Below are 23,789 nucleotides of genomic sequence, written 5' to 3' on the forward strand. Positions count from 1 at the left end.
CCAATACCAATTCCTAAATTTTAGGACCCGGTTGAACCAATTCCAATTTAGGATCCGAATTCTAGGACCCGGTTCCCGATTTGCTCACCCCTAATTAGTTATATAAGTAATGATTTGTGGAATTACAGAATACTTTGCATAAAGCAAGCTATGCAATTCTACCTTTCCATTAATTCAAGATGATTGGTCTCTTTATAAGTAATTTTTTTTAAAAAAAATTGCTACCCTACACCCGTCCCACAAAAATATTGATTAATTGGGGCCTGTGAAATAATTGAGTCTATATATTAACTCTATTTCTATTACTTCAAAGTTTACATCTTCACCTAATTTAAATTGTGTATTTCGTAGCATTTCTTTTATATTCTTTACGTCATTTAGAGCAATATTGACACAATTTTAGCCAAATAGCCAATTAAATTAAGAAAGTGATCTATTATTTTGAGATGATCTAAATACAAATGTGAGAGCTAGAATAAAATCCAAGCTCACGTCACCCATTATCTTATCTTATATTTTGATCATTGAATTTCATTAATAAATATTAAAAATGTCTTCTTTGTAAGTAGTATTTTATAAAACATTGAAATTTTATAAATCGGTGATTTCAATCATCATGTGTTCTATTCATTTGATTTTTACTCTCTTAAGTCTTAACTCAACATTAGCTGGCTCCCTTACTATTTTTCTTGTTCTTTCATCTCCTTTTGTTTTGTTTACTTATTTGCTCCATATTTAAGTATTTTTGTTATCCATATAATAGCTACTTATATTCTTTACACCGGTGGCATCCCAAAATTATATTCCACCATTAGTGAGAGGCAAAAGACTAATGAATAAAATTTACTATATACTCTGTATGTATATAACTCCTCTTCAAACTCTCCAAATTAGTTTAGTTTGGTCATTTAAAAGTTTAGCCAACTAAACAAGCTATCTATTGTTAAATAGACCTCAATCGTAATTTTTTTTTTAAAAAAAATAGCGCCATGCTCTACACAAAACGATGGCCTGACTAATTCCTTAAAAAATTATTCTAACGCCCTACAAATGATAGAATAAACCATAAAAAAAAAAAGCAGAGACTAACTAATTCTACAGTCTAGACATGATTTGGGTTTTAAAAGAAATAATTTAAAAATTACCCTGAACCCCTAAAAGCTAAGAAAAGACCCTTTTTTAAATGCAACTCTAAATACTAGTATATATATATGCATGAACTTAAGAGGGACAACTCAAGTGGTTAGAGCTTCCCTCTCGATTCTAGGAGGTCTTGTAATCGATTCTCACCTGTCCATATGGGTTCTTTAAACACCAAAAAAAAAACCATATCCATGAACTTTCAAGTGAAACTCCTCAAGGTTGTAGCTACATAAAAAATAAAGAATAACTATTACCCTTATAAAACTACGATAAATGTCATCAACCCCTCTTCTATTTGAAGTATGTACCACAAAGAAGATGATCATTGAAACGGAGGAATATTATCAATCATGTCATCCACCCAATTCGAAATCTCCGTACCATCAGTAATCTGCACGAAACCACTCGTCTCCGGTTCTTGATTCGTAGGACTTGCATTGTCATCATCAATACTCATTCCAGCAACCACTTGTTGTTGTTGTTGATTACCGCTGTTATTGTCAACCTCTTGATTATTATTATTATTATTATGGAGGTTCTGCTGCTCTTCAAGCTCTTGCGGGTAATCAGTGAGTGGAAAATTAAGCTTAGCACGAGGACCTCGAAATCGAACGGCAGCACGATCATACTCCCTAGCAGCATCCTCAGCTGTCTCAAATGTTCCTAGCCAAACTCGAACCGCCCGGTGCGGGTCACGAATTTCAGCAGCCCATTTTCCCCACGGCCTCTGACGTACACCTCTAAACTTGTTTCTTTTGTACTTCCTCCGTCGCCTCGGTCCCCCGTTACCGCCACTGGTATTAGCAGTTCTACCATTATTTGAATTTTCGAAATTTGGCGGGAAATTCAGACTCGTGGCGGAAGCAGGGGGAGATGACGTGGAGGTGTTTTGATTCTGTTGAAGTGCTTCAAGTACTAATCTGGACCCATCATTAGATGGGTTTTGATTGCCGCTACCTCCAACGCTACTGCCTCGGCCGCCAGCAATGACGTTCCTCAAAGCCGAAACCATGACATTCATCTCTTGCTCTGGACTCAACTGCCAACTTTGTGGTCTATCATTGTACACATAGTATTGGCTTGATTCAGCTTCCATTTATTTTCTATTTTTGGCAATTTTGACTTTGTTAAATTTAAGTAATTGAGCTGAATTCATTATGTTTTCAATTGACTGCGCCTTATATATGTATTGTAGGGGTATAATTGGAAAAAAAAAAAGAGAAAATGGTCAACACAATTCACACACGGGTTACATACGTGATATATAAATACGACAAAAGAGGCCCAAGGTAAAATGATAATGTTTGGATTTGTGGTCAAAATAATTATAGATATCCAAAAAAAATTGAAAAAAGAGACAGGTTTTTTGTCACGTTGGAGTAGTATAATAATATAAAAATGTGAGGATGTCAGGTGGATGACACTAAGTGGGCCAGGTGGGAGCAAAAGACCTATCCACGTCATGGTGTTAGTAACTTATAAGCACTTTGTTGACGTCAATTTCTTTTTCTTTCTGAATTTTGAATTTTTTTTAGCTTGTTGTGATTTTGCATGAATGGATGACATTTTGGTCGTCACACAAATATCTGAATTAGGATAAAAAGGTTTTTGACAGTGGGCGTTGACTGCTGTAAAAGGTGTACTTTATTTTATTTTACCACATTTTTCTTTGTATAAGGGGCGTTGAATGTTGTAAAGTGGTGCACTTTTATTTGTTTTTCTTTGTATAAAGGGTTGACTCTTGTGTTATATAGTATTGTATATAAGGTATAGATGACTTAGGCGTATAGCTTAGACTTTGGCTTGTTTTAATTCGTATATTTAAGTGTACCGTCCAATAATTTTATATATTTAATAGCCTAAATAAAGGATTTACTTTCTAAAAATAGAAAGAGGTATAAACAAATGACCAAATTTGTAATTTATAAATTATAATGGTAAGTTGGTAGCAACTTTATTTGTAACAACACTTGATTCTTTCTAATTGGTATTTTAAGAGTTAACCGTCCAATTATTTTAATAGGCTTAACTCTCTCAAATTAGAAAGTGCTATAAGCAAAACACGAAATTATAGTGGTACTTGTAACAATTTTATTTATTATAACTTTTTACCGAGTAAAAAAATAATAAATATAAACACTTCCCAGATACGTACAAAGCAGTATTCTAATTGTATGAGTATTGTTTCATTTACAAAATACCTCAATTATATTACAAATTAGGTTGGTTTTGAGAATATATTGAGAATTAGTTAGAAAATTATAAAGTTACTCCTACTAATATTTCCTTTCCTTATTTTCATTTGTGATAGGCATTATACTATTATGTATTTGCAAATAAGCCAAATCCCTATTCCAATCGCAAAAATTAACACGTAAATCAAGTATAGAGTAGTAAAATTTATGAAAAACTACTTAGAAAAAAAAGGTGTAATAAAATCAATAAATCATGCCCCCACAGTCTTGTAGTAGCCTCCTAAAAAACAATTAGAAGACCGAAGACAAGATTTGACAAATCTATATCTATACTTAGTATTTAAAAACACAAACCATAATTTTTCATATGACACATGTCATCACAAGTCACTCACTACCACACATGACACATGTCACCCCTTTTAATCTTTTAGTTTAAGTCTTTATACATTCTGTAACTTGCAAATTCAATTAAGAAAATAAAGTGTTTCATTTACATCATAATAAAATGAAGTTAAACCAATTAATATACATGTTAAACCAATTAATATACATCACATAAACATATGAATTGAATTATATAAAAATTGTCTTTTCAACTAATTTACTTAAAATATAACTTAAACTAATATGTCATTTCATATCCTATAGTCTTCATATATATATATATATATATATATATATATATATGTAGCTAAATTCTTTTATCTTTTTCCCCAATTCTACCCTCATTCTTTTTTTCCTTTTAAGTTTTAGCAATGAAACAATTAGTTCGTATTTCATGTCACAAGTTTCAACTATTGAAAAACATACCTACATATGAAATAACCTAAATATGAACCCGTGCATCGAACGGGCCAAAATGCTAGTTAAGTAATTAACAGCAAACACCATGAAGGAACTTGGAAGCACAACATGAATGCTTGTCACTCACTCAATTACTCACTCCCTCCTTGAAAATTCCTAAAACAGCAAAACGGTCTATTTAAGGGCCACAACTCACTAACTGTTGGCTGTTAGTTAGCATTCAAGTGGTAGAATACGTCTCAATTCCAACTAGATTACAATCTGCACTCTGAAAGTGACTGAACTGCTGAAAGAAACTAAGTAAAAGGCTAACTTTGAATTTTAGTGAGTTAGGTAACTACGAAGTAGTAGTACAGCAACTGCCAAGCCATTTCTAACGTCTAAATTACTCCCTTGTTTTACCCTTTCAAACACCTGTATTTTCTGAGAACATTTTACCAACAGGCAACAGCTATACACTATCTGGCTACGGAGTATACGCTACCATGCCTAAATTGTAGATTTTGGAACATTGCATGATACTTCCTTTGTCCCATAATATTTGACACGGTCGACTTTCACATGTCAATACACTAATTTGACTTTATTTTTATATAATTAAATATCAATGAAACTTATTATAAAATTTATATAATGAAACTTTATATTAATACCTAGTATCCAACAGCATATTTTATGATAAAATGTATTTTCATTATGTTAGTATATAATTATGGTCAAAGCTAATACATGAATAGTGAAAAAAAATCTAACGTTCCTGATATTGTCAAGCAGTTTAATTTTTTTTGGAGGTATCTAACGATTGTGGGAAGGAGGGAGGATGTTGTACAGGAGAAATTCAGTGAGTGACACAAAGTGTGTACATCTCTTGATTTCTTGCAGGGTTATCCAGAAGACGGAAAGAGACATTAATGCCTATATCGCTGTAATGGTTTGAAACTCTATTGAAACAGAACACTTTAATGGTCTGGTTCACCATCAGAGGGCAGGGGAATGAAAAGAAACAGAGGGAAAGATGAGGGAATGGAAAGAAAGAACTTGTTTCCAAAGGGAAAATCCCAGTTAATCTTCATGATTGCTGAATTTTGTTAATCTAGGGGCTTTTATGGTATTTCAACCTATTATTATGAGGATGAAATGGTAACTTCCGTGTGTTGACTTGGCCAACTATAATGACTAAGCATCCACGTAATATTACTGATTGCTGTTTGGGGTTAACGCCATATGACAGCCGTTTGTTAACGTCAAGTCTTCACTGTGAAACACTTAACTCTCTCTCTCTCTCTATCTCCTTTGTATTTGTTATCACAGGAAACTAGTGAAATTCACCTCCAACTCCAAATCAAGAAATGTTAGAGCACCGACTACCGACTATGTTTTTGCAAATTATTGGAACACACGATTACAATGGGACTATACCAATTGGTTAATAGGAGGTGTACAATTATTGAAGACAACTAAGGGGAAGTCAACGTGGATTAAGTCATATTAAGTTGCAAAAGTTATATCCTCAGTTTTAACAATGAATATGGAATAATGCAGTTTCATCTCTGATTTCAACTGTAAATATTGAAATTGTTGAAAGTTTTTTAAATTTTATTTTTTTTTGGATTTGCATGCGGCTCGATTGGGTATTTTGTAAGGAGCTCATAAATTTATTTGACCACTATAATATACAATAAGATAATCACCCGATTCAGCATATCGAACTGGCTTGATTGATTATTTGTAAGGAGTTTTTTTTTGTCTTGTTTTTATGGGTTGCTCTAAGAATGGTGGATTTGTTTTTGTGGGGTGGATCCGTGGGGATGATTGATTATTTTGGGATTTTGTTCTTTATTTTTTGACTGGTTAAATAGGTGTGGTAAAATTAATTTTGTTTTAAGTTATAGTGTTATACAGTACTATTAATGAAATTTGTATGTATATGTGTTCTCAAAAAAAAAAAAAATTTGTATGTATATTGCCGTGTTCAAGCAAAGAAGAATGAGGTCAGTTTTTCTCTTAAATTTCGCCTAATTTTCTTCACTCAATCTATCCGATGCATTTCCTTTTTTTATTAATAACTTGCTTTTCTTATTAGTTTGTTTTTAATTATGTATTCTTTTCAATTTTTTTACATTGTGTAGTTTTTATGATTAATTCTTTGATTTTTATAATACCAGATTTGATCCAAGGACATCTCAAATGAAGAGACCAAATATGGAGCACTCAAGTCATACTGATTGTAATTATAATTGTAAATATGCAATAAGAGTATACATTTATTGTTGGAATTTCAAAGAGTTGATTTTGTTGATATACTCGTATTAGTTATTTTTACTTTTTTTAGTCTATAATTACCATTTTTCCGCCATAGGAATGAAGCGTATAAATTCAAATTTCAAAATTAAAATAAGAACAACATGATAATATTAAAGTAGATTTTTAAACAAAAAACAATAAGGATAGGACACTCGTTCACCTCTTGTAAGACATAAGAGGTTTGTTAAATACAACTAAATAGATTCTAATATTTCAAAAGGTCCCTTTCCCTTAACAAATACTCCCTTCGTTTTCTTAATACTTGCTCTATTTCTCCATGCGCGGAGTTTTAGGAGAAATTGGATAAAGGCTCTGTTTGGTAAACAACTTATTTGAGCAAAATTAACTTATTTGACCAACATTAATTTACTGACTATTAAATAAGCTAATTTAACGCGTTTGATGGGAAGCTTATTTAAAGAGGTTATTCCAATAAATAAGCTCTTTTTGAAAAAGCTCTTTTTATGAGCCTTTTCAATTAACTTATTTATTAGCACTAGACACACCTAGCCAAGTTCGAAGTTCTCTTCGCCCTAGACGTAAAAGATTTGATATTTCTGAGAGTTTGGTTTTGGGGAGACACAAATGGGTGTCTACAGTGAGATAAGTATATTAGTGTAGGGAATATTTCAAGCATTACCCCTAGCTTGAACCCCATTATGATCATACACTAAAGTATGGTGGCGTCCAAAGGGAAAGAAGATATAGCAAAAGAGTCGCCAACAAGTTTTAGGAACTTGTAAACCGTTCACGAGCTGAAGGTTACACCCCTAACATGATACTAGGAATCATAATAACAACCTAAACATGATTTCTAATACTTCCTTCGTTCTTTTTTTTATCGCATCACTTATTACTTTAGGAAGTTTACTTATTATTGCATCATTTCCTTTTTAGGATAAAAAATATCTATATTCACACTGCAAATACCCAACATCCTCTTACTTTTTCACACTTACTTTTTATTTTATCTTACATTACATGGACAATTTTGTATTTTTACGTTTCTCTCTCTTACTTTTTCCCACTACCAAATTTTGCCTCCAAAACCCCTATGATGCAATAAAAAAAACGGAGGAAGTAATCATAATAACAATAAATCAATTAAAGCACTTACTTGGATGCCTCATATCTCTTTCTAATAACAAAATACACACGTTAGTAACTTCAAGGAGAATAATAATCAAAGAATTAAATTAAATAATAATTGAAAGAGAGATTTGAGACCAAACCCTCAGAAATTAAACCTTTCACGTCTAGGGCAAAGACAACTTCGAACTTGGCTAGGTGCTTCTAGGTCTTGTGAATGTGGAATTTTGTAGAGAAAGCTAGAGAGAGAAGAGAATTCTTAAAAGCTAGAGAGAATAAGAAAACTAGAGAATATATGATATTTTGATGGTAGTTGATAGTTGAAAACGGAGGTTTTAGGAGGTTATTTATAGAGAAAATCAGCCAAACGGATAGAAAAACAAATCAGATTTTCGACGAGAATAAAAACAGGTTAGCGCCAGACGCTGAAGATTAGCGCCAGACGTTAATCCCTGTCGTCAGGCGTAACAATGATTTTCACGTTTTTTTCTTAATTTCGATTTAACCGTACAGAAGGACAAAATTGTATTTTCCTCAAAAACACTCTTTTATTCTGATTAAAACTCCAAAAAGTCAACCAAAGTCAATTTATCAATGCTAATTGAATTAGGAATGAAAAGAACCTTCTAGAAGACTAAAATAAATTCTAATTGCTTTAGGAATGATTAGGCCCTCCTCTAGATCATTGAGCCCCATATAAAGATCAAACCGGGCCTAGTTCAGTATTTTGGCCATAACTTCCTCATTATTCATCGGAATTGGGCTTATAATATATCGTTGGAAAGCTCTTTTCAAGCCCCATCCAACTACACTATTATTGGACCCTTATCATGGACCAAACTAAAATGGAATGCACGTTTTTCATAAATAAGGTAAGAAAAGAATTGTTTTCAAAAACAGAAAGAAGAGATATTTTAATAAAAACATCCTCATCATTAGACTTTTCACACTTTCGCTTTGTTTGATAAATCAAATGACGTGAAAGAGACTTATCACCGGGTTTGGTTTTGGGGAGACGCAAATGGGTGTCTACAATTAGTATAATTTATGTGATTTTGCTATTGTTGAACATTGATTTCAATTTTTAATTGCGTTTCTTTCATCGTTTTTCAGTACATTTTTACTTGTAAATTGTGGAATGAAGAAGACTAGTAATCTAGCTTCAATAAAATGATGGAGATCTATTGTGTATTAAGTTTTGTGAAAATAAAAGGGTCACTTTTGTTATTAAAAAAAAAAAAAAAAAAAAAAAAAAAAAAAAAAAAAAAGAGGTTACTTTTGTAGAAATATGAGTCACTTTTAAAAAAAAAATCATTTTTATAAAAATATGGGTCACTTTTATGAAAAAAAAAAGAGTCACTTTTTGTTAAAAAAAAAGGTCACTTTTATAAAAAAAAAAAAAAAAAAAAAAAAAGGTTACTTTTATGAAAAAATTACTGTTCACACGCCCCAAAATGTTCGGTGTAAAATAAAATTAGGAGTTGAAATGAGATGAAGTGAATTGAACTGATAGGAGCTGAAGTGAACAGAACTGAATAGAGCTTAAATGAATATTTTATTAGAGACAAAAATTAGGAGCTAAACTGAACTGAACTGAACATAGTTGGACTGATTGGAACTGAACTGAACTGATTGGCGCTGAACTAAATTGAAATTAAGCTAAAGTGATCAGGCCCTAAATGTTGTAGTGGTATAAATAATTATATATAATGCTAATATTACAAATAAGTATGTAAATGGTATATCAAAATATTATGCCATTGTGAGATATAATAGTACTACTGTACTAAAGTACTAAGACATAATAGTACATATACATGCATAATAGTATAAAAAATGTACCACTGACCATGGTAACCATTAAAAGTACCAGTTTGGATGTCAAAACTCAGTGCTTTTCCACTTTTGCCCTCCTATATGCATTTTTGCACATAGGGACTATGCGGAACTCCTCTTATAATGTACTCCCTCCGTAACTTTAATTTTGCTCACAGTCAAATGGGGCAAAAATATAGGGACAAAGGGAGTAATAATATATCTTTACCTACTAATATCTCCACTCATATTTAATTTATCATTTCTTACTTTTCCAATGGTCCACGTATTATTGAATTGCCACTTTACTTCTCAATAAAAGAATAACTTTATCTACCATACTGAACTGAACTGAACTTAACTGAACTAAAGTGAAATGAATATCTTATGAGAGAAGGAAATTAGGAGCTGAATTGAACTGAACTGATTGGAGCTGAACTGAACTGAACTGAACTGAATTCAACTGATTGGAGCTGAACTTAACTGAACTGAAATTAAGCTGAAGTGAACATGCCCTGAGTTTTTTTTGACAAAAACCTACATTAAATATTATATCAATAGCCTCTCATGGTCTTCACTAAATCCAACTAATAAAATTTAAAGATAAAGATAAATAAATATAATATGGCTACTATCTGTCATTCCAAAATCTTATGAAAGCGATGTAATTTTTATTTTTTTAAAAAAAATATTTTATATTACATCCGTTTCATATTATGTGCAACATTTACTAAAAATAGTTGTTATCTTATGTATTATGTGCAACAACAACAACAAATTGGTTGATGCTGTAGTGATGATTGAGACTATACTTGGTAGGGAGAATCCGTGTTCGATTTCTTGTAACAACAATTGGGAGGGGATTGGAACTTATTCACCCAAAATTGATCCCCAAATTCGAATTAGCCCAAAGGGTATACCGGATGGAACAACAACAAAAAAAAAAAAAAAAATAAATAAAAAAATTGTTGAAAGTACAAAAAAATTCATTTCTTTTTCAGTTTTTAAGTTAGTGGTCAGATCATCTACACATTCAATTCATCAAATTTGATATGATTACTTTAATCTAACTTATTTTCAATTCATCAGTTTTTAAGTTAGTGTTGCCCATGGTTTAGCTAGTTTGAGTAGTACTTTTAGTGATTTTCGGGTTTGGTTAGAGGAGTATCCCCGGAAATTCACAGGGCGATTTGTAATGATCTTGAACTTTTGATGAGTTAATAAATGGCTAAGCTCTGTTTTTGTGTCCAAAAAAAAAAAAAAAAAAAAAAAAAAAAAAACCTTATTTTCAATTCATCAATTGTAAATTTTTCTTCTTTAAAACTCATGACCCACATACTCTTATCAATCATTTAATCCATTTTTCTTAAATACGGTAAAAATGGGTATGTTACATATATTATAAAAAATACAAGTATATAGTTAATACTTAATTTCAAAAAAATAGAAAAGTACAAGTATATATTTTGAATAGTAAATTTATTTTTTTAATAATAAAGCATAAAACATTTACATAAGATATATTGATTTAATGAACAAACAATATTCAAATACGAGTATAATATTTTATACGAGTATAATCAAATTCAAATAAATAGAAATTATTGCAATAATTCTTTTTTTTTTTTTACAATATATATTTTTTGACAATAATTCTATATTTTTGACTTTTGGTGTTTTAGATTAAAAAGTTTATTTCAATTTTGATAGTCAAATTCTACGGGAATGGAGCAAGAAGACAATTATTACATCACTTGGAAAACAGCAAAGTAGTAAACCATTACCTACCAACATTAAATGCAACCATGAATTCATCTTCCACCGTCAATCAAGAACAACCCCTATAAGTAACAGACTAACAGCAGCGAGCGCCACCATTTACAAATAATATGCTAATGTGTATCGTTCTACTTCTGACTCGGCTGCTGAGTCGACATCCACATACTCTAACTTCTGACATGGCATAAAAGATTGACAAAGTTTGTTAATCATGAAGATTAACTGGGCAGCCCCCGTTTCCAAATACTTCCAACATTGTAATGTTTAGTTTCGAAATCATGGACCCTTCACTATCCTGATTCCAAATAATAACCTCAGTGGCATCATAGTTTCTGTCCTTCAAGCATGCTAAACCCAGAAATTTTGCTCAATTCTCTATCAGATATAATACTCCTCATTCTGTTTGCGTCTTGCCATCTTCCAGCACCTGCATAGATGTTATGAAGTATCACGTATGCTCCAACATTTTCACGGTTATTAATAAGCAACTCCCCAGTTCTTTCCCCAATTTCAAGATTTCCATGAACCATGCAAGCACCTAGTAAAGACTCGAGTATACTGACTGAAGCTCCACCAGGCATTCTCTTAACAATGTCATATGCCTCAATTAGCAAACCTTTTCTACCAAGAAGGTCCACTACACAACCACAATGCTCAATTGTTGGTTGAATCCCATTTTTTAGCATTAAGTTGAATATTGCATAGCTTTGATCAGCTAACCCAGCATGGCTGCAGGCTGATAGGATACTAAGATATGTAACGCTATCAGGCTTTATGCCTGAACCTTCCATTTCCGACAAAAGAGAAATTGCACCTTCACCATCCCCATGTAATCCATGCCCGTTTATCATGACACTCCAAGAGACAATGTCCTTTTCTGGTAAAACCTCAAATACTTTCTTAGCCATCAGAATATCTCCACATTTTGCATACAAATCAATAAAAGCATTACTAACTATTGTCTCTCGGAGAAAACCATTCTTAATCGCAGATGCCAATATAGAATTAGCGACAGAGCTGCTGTTTATCTGTATACAAGCCGAAACCAAGCTTAGAATGGTTATATAGTCCACTTTAACCTCTGTTTGCAGCAATTCACAAAAAAGAGAATATGCTTTCTCTACCTCTCTTGATTCAAACAAGACCGACAACATCACATTCCACAAAGAAATATCCAATTTATCCCCAGCCTCAAACAGTAAGAAGCACGAAACTATATTGTTAAAGCTTGCATACATACAGATCAAAGATGTCACAAAAGGAGCTTGCAGCATAGCCCCTGTTGTGATGGCGTAAGAGTGAACTGATTTGCCTTGTAAAAGTGTAGAGCACCCGGGCAATACATTTAGCAATGTAATGTAATTTGGATTTTGACCATCTTTTATCATATTCTTGAACAAGATTATGACCTCTTTGTGTAAATTGTGATGTCGGTAACTAGTGATCAATGAATTCCAAGAAACCAAACATCTGTCTGTCATTGAATGGAAAACCATTGCAGCAGCATCCAGGTCCCCGCAGCTAGAATACATGCTAATCAAAGCATTAGCTAATGTAACATCGAAAGTGAAGCATGACTTGAGAGCAAATCCATGTAGAGCCATCCCTCGTGCCAAATTACCACTCTCAGTCAGACTAGAAAGGATACTAATAAGGCTAACAACATCCGGTTGCACTCCTTGAAGCTGCATTATTACAAATAAGGCTTCAGCCTTTTCTGTTTCTCCATTATGTGTACAACCAGATATCATCGTGTTCCACGAAATAGTATTCTTTGAGGCCATCAAATCAAAAAGCTTAAAAGAAGAGTGGAGTTGACAGCAGCTAGAATAAAATTTCAAGAGAACATTCAACACATTATGATTTGAATCAAAACCCTTTCTTATAGATACAGCATGAGCAGACTTACCAAGAAGCAATGCCTCTAGCACCGAGCAGGCCGAAAGAATATTGACAATGGATATTGAGTCTGCCTCAATTCCTGCAACTTGCATCTCATGGACAGCATTTAGGCTCGTTTGTGAGAGCCCATGATGTACATACGCTGAAATGATTGAATTCCAAACAAGAAGGTTTTTGTGAGGCATCCAAGTGAATACATTTGCTGCTGAGTGAACATCTCCTAGCTTCTCATACATAGATATAAGAGCTGTTGCCACAGATATCTGGTTATGCATCCCTTGTTTAACAGCATACCCATGAAGGATTTCGCCATGGTCGTAAAGATTTGCCTTTTCACAGCATGGGATCACAGACACAAAAGTGGCTACATTAGGATGAAGATCAGCAGAGAGCATTTGCTGCAACATTTTAAAGGCTGCTTCAGGCATTTGGTTTTGTGCATGAGCATATATCATAGAATTCCAAATGACCACATTTTTTATAGGAGAAAGATCAAACAAGCATCTAGCAACTCGAATATGGCCTTCATTAGCATACATTGAGATCAAAGCTGGTGTCAACAACTCATCTTGATCAAACCCACATTTTACAGCATAACCATGTAGTGACCAACCCGAATACCGGAATCCTAAACGGGTACAAACAGGAACTATGCTAGCCAAAGTTATCACATTAGGCTTCACACCCTTCACCCACAAGTCTTGCACTACCTTAAGTGCTTCATAATCAAGGCCATTAAAAGAATAGCCTGAAATCAAAGCATTCCAAGAAACCACATCCCATTGGGACATTTTGTCGAACACCAACCGTGCATTGTCCATACACCCAATTTTCGAGTAAAAATCAACAAAAGCAGTCTGAACAACCACATTCCTATCATACCCAGTTCTAATAACAATACCATGAATCTCCTTTCCAAATTTTTCATAACTTAGAACAGAACAAGCCTTAATTACATAAGGAAATGTGTAATCACCATCTTTAGTACCAAAAAACTTACATGTTTTATACACAGAAATTACATCTTGATATAAACCCAATCTACAAAGATGCTTAACAATCAAATTCTGCAAAAGTAAGCTGCGATTATCTGATGCATAAAATGCAGACAACCCAAGTTCAGGGGTACCCAGATGAAAGCATCGATCAATAAACTCAGAAATAACGAGTTTATAATGACTTAATCCAGTGACAATTAGAAGTGATTTGAGTGGTTTTAAGTCCGTAATTTTATTGGTGAGTTTAATTTTTGATCGAGCATAGCATTGGGAAGAAGATAAAGTTGCAAAATTTCTGCAATTGACAGGAAATAAGTTGGAGAAAGGAAGAAAGTGGATTAGAGCTTTCAAAACCATGTCAGCTTCATCATCTTACATTCTTACACGAGCTGCTCCCTTAAATTCTCAGTTAGTTTTTTTATTTTTCATTTTTTTTTATTAATAGATTGTCAGCTTAGTTCAATGGCTTTTTTTTTTTTTTCTTTTTTTTGACCGGAAACGATCACAATATATTAAGCATTATTTAATTTTCAATGGCGAATTTGAAAGAGTGAAATTGTCCGATATCGGAATTTGAAATAGCAATGACCAATTTGAAAGACTGAAATGGGCTTATTTCTATTTCTATTTGATGGTATGTGGAGGGCTTTGGTGGGCCTTTTGATTGATTTAAAGTATAGTTTAATACTTTAATTGTACAAATCAGATTGGTTTTGAAAATTATTACGCAAAAGTATCTTTCACGATCTAGGGTTAAATTAGCGAATGTAATCTTATATGAAAGGTGTAATAGTAGTTGTTTATTTTTTTTGAATAGAAGTTAGTTGTTTATTAGACGGTTCTAAGGGGCCTGTTCTGTTCCGTTGAAATTCAGTTCAGTTCAGTTCAGCTCAGTTCAGTTCAGTTCAGTTCAGTTCAGCTCAACTCTTAGTTTATGTCTAATGATATTGCTAATGATATAAAGCCAAATTTCATTCTTTTAAGCTCTTATTACAACGACAACAACAACAAAAACAATAATAATAATAATAATAATAATAATAATAATAATAATAATAATAAAAATAATTGAAATAATAATACTAATAATAATAATCATCAATAAATAATAATAATAATAAATAGTATATGTGTTTAAAATGTTTAGAGGTTTCAAGTTTTTAATATATTTTCCATACATTTTATAATATATTTTCCATACATTTTATAATTATAATTATATAGTATATTTTTCGTAAATATTTTAATATGTACATTTGTATATACACATATGTATAGTAATAAATAATCAATAAATAATCAAAGATCACTAATCCGTAGTTAAAAATCACTAATTAATAAGTTTTGTTCAGTTTTGTTCAGTTCAGTTCAGTTCAGCTGAGTTCAGTCAATCGGAACAGGTCCTAATTGTGGCAAATATGAGGAGCCAGAGGGAGGAGGGGAAAGATGGTGGAGAGAGATGGACAAGAAGGTGGAAGAGGACAGATCATTAACATATTGATTAGTACATAAAATGTGTGAGGGACAAAAATTATGGTATGGGTGGTATGATTATATATTTTGGCTAGTAAATAAAAATAATGCACTAAAATATGCAAGCTTAGTAGCTTACTATGCGTTTTTTACACTTTTTCATAATTAAACATTTTGTATTGTAACATTTTGAATATTTCAATTTTGTTACACCATTTTGTCCATGTATTATAAGTAAACTTTAACCAATTTAAAGTAAAACATAATTAAATAAAATAAAATATTGTATGGAAAATATTGTTGAATTAGTCTTAATGTAAATTTTCACAATGATTACTTCTTTCTGCTTAAAATTTGACTTATAGACAATTAAAGCCCAAATTTATTTTTAATAGAAATTAAAGTCAAAACAGTGTTAATTTGTTACTAATAAAAATTCAAAAGATGGAAGAATGTAGTCAAAATGTCAACGTCCTTACAATAGTGGTCTCCAATTTCAACAAGCTGAATTGGTTCTTCTATTAAGACCACAGTTGATCCCTTCATTGGAGATCAGATGACGATTGACGACCTAATTGTTTTGTTGTCAAATTTTCATTCGGAGTATGTCAATAGTAGTCAAGTATACTACTTTCTGTTGATCCAATCTAGTTGTGTTGCTAGATACATCCCATGTTTTGTGGCCTTGCAAGCGCCAAATGCACGAATAAGTAGGGAAATTATATATTCTTACAACTTCATTTGTTTAATATAATGATACCAACTTAACTATCATAGTTTGCAAGCATTAATAATATCCGATAACAATATAAAAGTTAAAGTGTTACAATTATAAGAAGTTATTAGTGAGATAAGGAGTACTCTAATAACAATACTAAACTAGAATATTCAATTGACCATCAAGTTAGGCCACTGTACCACCTTATATACATATAGATATAATTTCTCAGTTCTTTTTTACTTGACCCGCTTTGACTTTTACACTATTCACCACCCTTCCTTTGACCGTGTTTTGTAAATAATATGTAAGGAAAAACGTATTTATGTTGGATCATTTTGAATTCGTCTCAATAAGTACTATCATAATATATAACTTTTAATTTTTTTAATTATGGAGAATTAAAGTTATTGACTATTAAAATTTTGCATTGGCAAGCGTGATAAAATAAACAGGTCAAGTAAAAAATAACAGAGGAAGTGGTAGTTAACATCCTTTTGAGCCAAGAGATAATAAGCACTATCTTGTATCTAACCAGTAAACAATACAATTCAATCAATTGTACGGTGTATATTGGTACTACGTATTTCAATCTATGGGGTGGTGTAACAATTGCACGTGTATAAATTTCCAATTGACATAAATATAATTACATATTACTCCGTACTATATTAAGCTATTCTTACCTTATACAGTTTACCCCTCATTTTAATTACAAAGGAACTTTAACTAAATTTGACCATTGATTCAATTCTTTGGATTCAGACTAATTATAATGATAGGTTTCAAGTTGGACAAAAAAATCCGGCAAAAGAGACAAATAGTTTCATTAGTTAATTTTTTCCTTTTTTTGGATGGATGCAAACTTCTGACCTTGAATTGTGAATGTTAATGTCTAATCTAAAAACATTTAAATCTAGCATATACTAATGGTCGGCTATATATGCATGCATAATACATATTACGTAGCATCAATTTTGTTTCCTCTCCTTCACATCTTCAATTTGAAAAGATAGAATAAGTCAAATGTTAGCTGAACAATGTATGACTTTTCATCTTAGTATGCATATTCAAAACCATTATTTTATCACTTTATTTCCTTGATCTCATTTTATCGTCTTAAAAACTCTTAGTCACTCTTAAGCAGTACTTTTAGAAAATTTAACCATTGTTAATTAACATGTTGGCTGCCTCACATTTTCTAAAGATGTAGGGATTGTTGAAATTTTTAGCTGAGGAATTAGAGATCGATCATAAAAGTCCATAATGGGTGAAAAAAGTATTAATTGGTAGCATGCTTTTGTAACATAAATTAAACATACTTGATAATAGTTCAAGCCAAGCAACTAAATCATGTTAAATTTGTGATTTAGCAATTAGTTGTTAATTCAATTCCATAAATGTAAATTGAATGTGTGCATGCATTAGATGTAAGTTGTTTTCTAATTGTATTTGCTATCTAGTCATAATAATATTTATATTATATCGGTTTGCAAGTGAAAAGTGTTAAGTATACCAGACGTTTGACATTTATTATAAGTGTCAATCTATATAGATAAATTAACAACCACTATATATGATGACTATTTTAGTGAGAAATGGCTTTCAATCAATAATAAAGCTCTATTCATAATTTATAGTACATGTATATTTACAACATGTTATGGTAAAATTACATAATTTAATCAAAGGCTGGGACCAAATCAAAAACTCCATAAGAAAAAATCTTCATCTCTTTGAGATTTTTGCACTATTTATATTATTACAATTGCATTAAAATAAATTTTAAAAATATTTAAAGATAAAAAACCAATCAAACTATTTTAGAACTACTAATTAAAGTTGGCTTGTTTAATCATGCCAAATTAAACTCGTATTATTGGAGAGCTTAATTAATTAGCTGACTTGGCGTACCTATCATCTGCCAAGTCAGCTAGCATTATTGTAACATACACTATGCTATATTGCTAATTTGCTATTGCTATGAAAATCTAGGACCATTTTGTTTACTATTACTGCTATTCATGTGTGCTATTGTGTTGAGTTTGATTGCGATAATTTCCAGAACTTAGTTGGGAGTCCTTGTTCCGGTATTGGAAATGGGCCATATTCAACACCACCCTGGGGTCCCACCACTTCCCACCTGCCAATAAAAAAGAAAATATAATTTTTTTTGTCATTTTAATAAATTACAAACTTTTTTTTTTTTTTGAGAGCTAATAAATTACAAACTTTATATCACTTTCAATTGTCTAAATTACAAATTGATGTATGCATGTTTGCGTAATTTGGCAATTTGCTAAGCTAATTATGTGATCAGTTGGTTCTGTTATTTATTCACCACAAAATTAAATAAATAAATACATTGAGTTAAAAAAAAATAACAGATAAAAATGAAGTTACTATCAAGTTATTTTCACCACAAATTTAAAATTGCAAATTTTTTATTTTTGTTTTTGTTTACCTTCAAACGCATGCATCCATGCAACATAAAAATACGACCTCATAAAATTATTATAAAGTGGGGATGTGACTATCATTTTATCAATTAAGCTTGTATTTTGAGGAATTGCTGCCTTCACATGAGAATAAATGCTTGAAGATAAAGTGTGTGATGTTGATTGTAAATTTGTAATAATATCTACTCTACTACTAATCTACTACCATCCTTCTCATATGCAGGAATGACTATATGAGCCAAGAAAAATAAATCGTGGTTTGGATTGGTAAATTTTTTTTTTAACTCTTCATTTGATGAATAGATAAATAAATAAAATAAAATAAAATAAAATCACCAAAATAAGAAGAAAATGCTTATAGATGCTGTATCGTACACTATGTACGTATTCCCTCAAAAAAAAAAAAAAAAAAAAAAAGTGTATAATATTCTCTTCATGCTACGTATGTATTTAAGATGCATGCATGATGTACTACATATCACTAAAGAGAGTACATGTAAATATATATACCTGAATTGGGTGACGAGATGATGGATAAAAACGAACATCAATAACTTGGCGACCTCATTTCCTGGACATGCATGGGCGCCATAACCAAACGGCATAAATGTGTGGGGCTTATTATTCATTGTAGCTGCCTGCACTTATACGGCACCAACATATTATTCATTATTACTCCGTAGTACGTACTTGAATTAATCTAAGCAATTGATTTATGACGATTTTGAATTATTGCAAGAAAGTTTTTTTTTTTTTTTTTTTTATACGAAAAATAACATACCTCAAATCTCGAAACATCAAACCTTTCTGGATCTTGAAAAAACGCCGGGTTATGATGAATGTTTCGAAATAATGGTAATACTTTCCACCCTTTTGGTATTAAGTACCCTGCATTAATTCAAATCAACCATGTATCAAATTCAATCTTGTAAATACTAAATACGTATGCATGTTTAATTATTGGCACCAAACTAACGCAGTTATGTTTTTCTTCCAGAAATGTATAGAAAAGTAGAAAACTACTGTACATAATTACATATATAGCATTGAATCATGAACAGAATCTTCCATATCATTCTAGCTGTTAGAAGGTTGACATAATTAAGCAAGGCAGAAAATGACTAGATTAGTATCTGATTAACGTACTGATTTAAATGGAATGTGTTTCTTTTGTTCTTTCTTTTTACTAACAATATGTCTGCATCAAATTGTAGCATTTGACTTTAGGGAAATTTCCAGTTTCTCATGGTGAGAATTAAATTTGTTTCTCATAATGGCATTTTCGTTAATAAATCAACAACTTTTTTATTCAATAATTGAATAAAGTTGTTGGTTTATTTACGAAAATGACATGTGAGAAACAAATGAGAAACTGGGACATCCTCTTTGACTTTATGTCTTAATTTCTAATTCCATCAACATAATGTTCATTGAAGCTCAGCTTGCCTACTAACTAGTTTGAAAAAGGCGGTGTCTAACAATTATGACAAAATATATGGATGGACAAAAATCCGACCTAGCTAGATTGCTTAGATACGGTTTGATTTTATTCGGTTTCCAGAGTTTTGCTATGGTACGGTCTAACTAACCTTTTTTACTTCCCATGAAGATTTATCGCGATGGAGGCATGTGTTCCTAAATATGTAGTATTACTAGTATGAGTATCGTGTGTCACATCTCAAGCCTTTTCAAACTAAACTACTAAATACGAAGTATTTATGTTTTAAAAGCTTATTAAAAAATTTGTACCTCGCTCTCTTATAAGACTAGAATAAATATGATCAAATCAAAATAAAACATAACTAGCAGCACATTACTTACCATCATAAACAACATCTTCAACTGCTTCTCGATATGTAAATGATATAATGCTGGCCATCCTTAAGCTCTCCAACATAACCTGAATTTATGCACCAATTAGTTAATTGACTAAAGCTGTATTTCAAAATATTAGGTCAAACATTTATTTAATTCTTTTATAATTAAGGACTTGACATGATTATACTAAAAATAAATTTTAAAAAATTAAGAGAAATAAAGATTTTCTTCAAACTATAAAAGATTTGAATCATATCAAGTCCTTGATTATAAAAATCTTATTTAAAGAGAAATAAAGATTTTCTTCAAACTATTCCATAATATGTAATTGAAAGAACAATAACATGTTACTCTAGCAGACGTGTTATTTCATATTGGACATGGTACCTTATGTGTAACCGTCATCTCCTTAATTTGTGTCCATGTCAATGGTCGCTTTCCATTGTCATTAGCTTTGTAAATTGCCATTTGCTCACTCTGAAACGTTTAATGAAAAAGAATTTGTGTTAAGCAAACTTAAGCACCATTATTGTAATTTAATGTCAAGCTAGCATGCATCTTATTCCGTATATTGTAACAAAAACAACAAATTAAAGTACAGAATTAATAAATTAAATCACCTGTATGTCGTGAAGTAAATTGTGGTAATCAGAAATGTACTTCAAAATCCATGTCATCATACTAGCAGCTGTATCTTGAGCAGCAAACAGAACACCAATAACATTGTCGATGATTTGATCATCACTTAATGTTTTTTTGTCTTCATTGAAATTCAATAGACATCCAAGAAGGTCCTTTGTTGCCAATCTTTTTTCTCTTCTCTCGTTCATTATCTCTCTTATGATTTGTCCCAACCTCTTCCTTGCCTATATTTTTTTTAACAAGAGCAATATTAGAAAACGAAAATACGATGCATCTTTAAAAAAAAAAAAATCTCTCAATTAAAGTTTTGGATGATTAAGGCCATGTTTGGTAAATGGTTTTTTGGTTAGCTTTTGATTTTTGGCTTTTTTATGAGGTCAAACAGCCAAAAAATGTGTTTGGTAATTGGCTTTTTAGCCAGTGAAAAAGCTGGCTTTTAAGCCAAAATGAAAAAGCTGCTTTGAGTAGCTTTTTTGTTGGCTTTTGGCTTGTTGGCCCACAAATTATCTAATAAACAGCCAACTACCAACAATTAATTTACCAAACACTTTTATAAACAGCCAATTTCAAAAGCCATTATAAACAGCCAAATATACCAGCTGGTCAAACAAGCCAAGTGAACCAGCCAACAGCCACTTGCCAAACAAGGCCTAAAACCTAACACTTATAAGGACGGAAATGTAAGAAATAGATTCTCTCAGTTAAATGTCTTTAACAATACTTGATCCAATATCGACAGACTAAGTCATATGCGTAATGCGTAATGGAATAAACTATAGGCACGTTGGGTAATGCATAAGATTAATTGAGTAGGAATATGAAGAAACATACCTTAACAGATTTGAAGTAAGAAGTGCCAGGGATCATTGTAGGAAAAGAGTTGTAACCCTTATCCAACGTGATGTAATTTTCCTTTAATTCTTCGTTATAGTAATTGTTCAGCTCACCAAATATCGATAGCACCGCTACGTCGAAAGTAAACTGCACACCAATCAAAATTTATATCCAACACATACATCATTCATCAGTCATTATCATATCTAGAATATACATTTAAAAACCATGCGAAAAATAAATTGTAATTGTTAATTAGTCACCCCTAACAAAAAAAAATGAAACCAAGTAGGTTACAAGTTATCTAACAAATATTACAAAGTTACTATTATTATAACAGGACATTGTTAATGTGAACGTAAAAGTTTTACCAAGTGAGTGAAAAAAAAAAGAAAAAAAAAAAGAGTGTAATACTTTTGAAACCAGAAAAAGATACATAAATTGGATATTATTGTCTTACCTTCTTTAACTCATGGAAGACATGAACTACCCGATCATCGGCCCACGAATCCAAAGTAGATTTGGCAATGGCTTCAATCTTGGAAATACGAGATTTAATGGAATCTAATGAAAGAGAAGCTTGAACCAATTTCCTAATTTGAGCATGGTATGTGCCTTGTTGAAAGAAAATTGCCATTGAACCAATCAATTTTTCCTTGCTCTTAGGGTACGTAGGCTTGAACAAGTTAGCTTTGGTCATCAAAACAAACTTTACGGCTTCCGGACTTGCTAACATGATGCATGGGCACCCTAGTATGTGGGTCTTAAAAATGTCCCCATACCTAATAAAAATAATCAAAACAAGACACCCATGTGAGAATTGAATTAGTACACGTATAAATTTATTGATTGACACGACTATGTATTTTAAATTATATTTTTCCATCCCAAAAAGTAATCATTTATAATCACAAGTTGAAATTTTTAATAAAATATTATATTGCTCGATTACTATTTCTTATTTCTTAAGTAACTAAAATTTCAATTCATCTATTCAGCCAATCAAACAACAACAGACGCTGCAAATCCCTCGACTACACAATTGCAAAACTTAAACCAACATGGCAACATAGAATGTTCATGGATAATCGGAGTTCACAGTAACCTTTTTTGCCTAGTGGTAAAAAACTCGTGTGGGCTTTGTGAGAAAAGCTCAAGAGTTTCGCCAATATATGGCCAGCCCAAAGAACCGGGGGGAAGCTTTGCTCCATATTTGATAGATAGTCTCCATTGAATAAACTTTCTTGCTAAGAATAAACCATATCCAATTACAAAACTTGTCACTAATAAAATCACTACAAAAATGGATGACATCGCGCTATCTATCTCTCAATCGCTCGTTCTTTCTTTGTTTTTTTTCTTTTCTAGGTAACACATGCACGAGCGTGCACGCACACACACGGGAAACAAAAAAAAAAACAAAAAAAAAGAATGCAAGCTAAGAATGAGAAATTATGCTACTTTGGGCGTGTATGTGCTACTTTGAGAATGTTGAGAATGGAAATAAATTGGGAATATATATATAGCAAGGATTGTGAAGAGGGCCAATCTAGTGGGAAGGCCCACTTTGAAGTCACGAGGCTTTACTATTTAAAAGAGGGTACGATTTGTAGGGACACCGCACCTTTTATTTGGCCCTTGTCCAGCTGTTTGTTTATTAGAGGAGCCATTAGCATTCTTTGAGATCTTAATTTTCTAACTTGGTTCACGTTTTGTTTTCATTTTCACTAATTACGTTGCACTTTTAATTAGAGGGCCCTTTTTTAGCGTGTTACTCGGCTAGATAAAGACCTAAATGATGATTATATTGTTT

The 23,789-nt window shown here is 31.8% G+C and overlaps 3 protein-coding genes across 3 annotated transcripts; all 3 read right to left on the reverse strand.

Annotated features, from left to right (window-relative positions):
* Nucleotides 1-1,243: 1,243 nt before the first annotated feature.
* Nucleotides 1,244-3,055, reverse strand: LOC110681715 (ethylene-responsive transcription factor ERF109-like). Its single transcript, XM_021857844.1, has one exon. It carries the CDS (start codon nucleotides 2,237-2,239, stop codon nucleotides 1,466-1,468), a length of 774 nt encoding a protein of 257 aa, XP_021713536.1. The 5' UTR covers nucleotides 2,240-3,055; the 3' UTR covers nucleotides 1,244-1,465.
* Nucleotides 3,056-11,013: 7,958 nt separating this feature from the next.
* Nucleotides 11,014-14,905, reverse strand: LOC110682300 (pentatricopeptide repeat-containing protein At4g39952, mitochondrial-like). Its single transcript, XM_021858612.1, has one exon. The coding sequence runs from the start codon at nucleotides 14,387-14,389 to the stop codon at nucleotides 11,456-11,458; it is 2,934 nt and encodes a 977-aa protein (XP_021714304.1). The 5' UTR covers nucleotides 14,390-14,905; the 3' UTR covers nucleotides 11,014-11,455.
* A 2,999-nt stretch (nucleotides 14,906-17,904) lies between these two features.
* Nucleotides 17,905-23,581, reverse strand: LOC110682301 (abscisic acid 8'-hydroxylase 4-like). Its single transcript, XM_021858613.1, has 9 exons — nucleotides 23,082-23,581; nucleotides 22,437-22,758; nucleotides 21,974-22,123; nucleotides 21,121-21,366; nucleotides 20,888-20,977; nucleotides 20,504-20,582; nucleotides 19,464-19,570; nucleotides 19,193-19,320; nucleotides 17,905-18,366 (listed from the first exon to the last, which is right to left on the reverse strand). Exons 1-9 carry the CDS (start codon nucleotides 23,288-23,290, stop codon nucleotides 18,255-18,257), a joined length of 1,443 nt encoding a protein of 480 aa, XP_021714305.1. The 5' UTR covers nucleotides 23,291-23,581; the 3' UTR covers nucleotides 17,905-18,254.
* Nucleotides 23,582-23,789: the final 208 nt, after the last annotated feature.

The sequence above is a fragment of the Chenopodium quinoa genome, unplaced genomic scaffold (genome assembly GCF_001683475.1).
Source record: "Chenopodium quinoa cultivar QQ74 unplaced genomic scaffold, ASM168347v1, whole genome shotgun sequence".
In the NCBI taxonomy this organism is placed as follows: Eukaryota; Viridiplantae; Streptophyta; class Magnoliopsida; order Caryophyllales; family Amaranthaceae; genus Chenopodium; species Chenopodium quinoa.